The following is a 2,389-nucleotide window of genomic DNA, read 5'->3' as shown; positions in this document are numbered from 1 at the left end:
TAATATTTATATATTTTAGTGTTTTACATGTGTTTACTAGTTTTTGGTATATATTTTTTAGTGTTTTTTTGGCGTAATAAATCCAGTAAATCTAGTTGTCCATCTTACTCATTTTTGGGCATAGTAACACCTGTAAACTTAGTTTTCCAAACCTGTTGCAACACACCAAGATTTAAGCATTCAAAAGCATTCTACTACCAAGTTTTAAACATCCAAAATACTTAACATTCTACTACCAAGTTTTAAACAAGTTTTAAACATAAAATCCTAAATACATAAGCCTAAGGCTTTGTTTTATGCTTCTTCCCCTCCGTGAAATGAGTCTGCACCCACTGTGATTTCCTCTTTGGTCTGCCACTCTTCTTAGGTATAACAACATCGGCATTCTCCTTTCACCTATACATGATCCAAGGACTCGGTGCTTCCTTGTAATCGAACATGATCCACCTTTGCTTTTCTTCCTCAATATATTCCTCAACAATTTCCCCAGCCTGTTCCTTGACAACTTCCCCAGTCTGTTCTTCAACAACTTTCACAACCTCTTTCTCTTTTTTCTTTTCTTCCGCAATTTCTCCCTGCTTTTTTCCTCTGTTTCCACAGCCTCTTCCTTTTTTTCTCTCTTCTTCCACAACTTTCTCACCTTTTCCAGGTTCTTCCTCCATAGGCTTTGTCACTAGTCTCCTCGCAGCCATTGCCTTAGTCCTACCACGTGGTGGTGTGGGAGTTCCCTCCGTCTGATTTCCACGTGCTGGTGTTGGAGTTTCATCGGTTCTATTCGTCTCAACCCGAGGCTCATTGTGATCATCTTTGGGAGTTCCCTCTGTCTGATTCCCACGTGGTGGTGTCAGAGTTCCTTTTTCTATCTTTGCCTCTCAAGCCTCAGATTCCACCTCATCAGTCTCACTTTTCTCCTTTTCTTGCTCCTTGGTTTCAGACTCTTTCCCTTCAACTTCTTCTTCTTGATCCTCTTTCCCTTCAACCTCTGCTTGATCATCTTTGCCTTCAGCCTCAGATTCCACCATTTTTTCTTCAACTTTCTCATCATCCTCACTGTTCTCCTTCTCTTCCTCACTGGTTTCAGCCTCTTTCTCTTCACCTTCTTCTTCATCTTGTTTCCCTCCAACCTCTTCTTCATTCGCTTCAATTTCCTTCCACAGTTTATCAGCTTGTGCTCTACTTCTCTCCTTCAATTGTTTCAACTCATCACTCTCACTCTCACTCTCACTGTCTTCCTTGTCTTGCTCATCAGCCTCAATATTTTCTTTCTCTTTCTCACCTTCTTGCTGAGTATTGTCATTAGCCTCTTTCTCTTCACCTTCTTCTTCATCACTGTTTTCATTTTTTCTCTCAGCCTCTTGCTCAGCATTCTCGATGTTATCCTTCTCTTTCCCAGCCTCTTGCTCAGCATTAGCTTTGTCCTTCTCTTCATGTGTGCCATAGTCCCACTGTCGAAAATCCATGTCTTCATCACGACTCGGCTCCACCTTACTCTCAATAGAAGTTAGCCTGTCTTCTATTTTCTTAGCCCTTCTTCTCAAAAGCCGCTGGTTCTTTTTAATATCACTCATCCTTGAGCCTAGAGACTCCAGCTTTGTCTTCACCGTTACGTGAAGTCCAACAAATCCTTCTCCCATGAACTTCAAAATCCTCTCTTCCAGACCTTGCAACCTCGAATCTAAACCAGAATTAGAGGATGATCCTTCTGCAAACGTCACCTTTTCTTTGTCTTTCTTTTTTGGTAACACTCCTCGTGCAGCTTGATCAAACTCGTCTAGCTCTTTCCACCAAATATTCTTCTGCTTCACATTTAACCAGTAGTTCCAAGTATCACTTGGGCTGCCCTGACGGTCATACTCTCGCTCCTCATCAATGATACGAGCCAGCATAATTTTCTCACCAATAGTTGGAACTAACACACTGTTGATAACCTGAAAATAAAACAATAAGTTAGATCAGTTAAATTATCTGTTCTAATAGCTTCTACTATAACTATATACACGTACCTTTGTGTCTCCAACCGCAGCATATATGTCTTCCAAAGGATAACCCCTAAGACTGGACTTTGTAAACCGGCTCTTGCACATCCTTGGACAGTCTTTGATGTTAAGAGTTTTCAAGCTCATAAGACAAATGTTGTAGTATAGTGATTGTCGAACCAGTTCTGAGGGATATCAAAGCAATGAGAATGCAAGTACTCACTTAATCTAAGTGCAACCGATAATTTAAGAGGTTTCTAAACTAATGATTATTGATAAATGAAATGACTTTCTTTACTAAGGGAAAAGAGAACTCATGGGCATAGGGATTAGACCTTGGGTGATCAAGTTTCGAACTAAGGATGGCAAACGATCAATCAAACTATCAACCTTAAGCTTAGACACAATCCTAA

The 2,389-nt window shown here is 40.4% G+C and overlaps 1 protein-coding gene across 1 annotated transcript; it reads right to left on the bottom strand.

Annotated features, from left to right (window-relative positions):
• Positions 1-872: 872 nt before the first annotated feature.
• Positions 873-2,084, bottom strand: LOC106369538 (uncharacterized protein At3g43530-like). Its single transcript, XM_048749933.1, has 2 exons — positions 2,004-2,084; positions 873-1,928 (listed from the first exon to the last, which is right to left on the bottom strand). The coding sequence occupies exons 1-2, from the start codon at positions 2,082-2,084 to the stop codon at positions 873-875; spliced, it is 1,137 nt and encodes a 378-aa protein (XP_048605890.1).
• Positions 2,085-2,389: the final 305 nt, after the last annotated feature.

The sequence above is a fragment of the Brassica napus genome, chromosome C3, assembly GCF_020379485.1.
Source record: "Brassica napus cultivar Da-Ae chromosome C3, Da-Ae, whole genome shotgun sequence".
Lineage (NCBI taxonomy): Eukaryota > Viridiplantae > Streptophyta > Magnoliopsida > Brassicales > Brassicaceae > Brassica > Brassica napus.
This window is presented reverse-complemented; position numbering and strand designations above follow the sequence as displayed.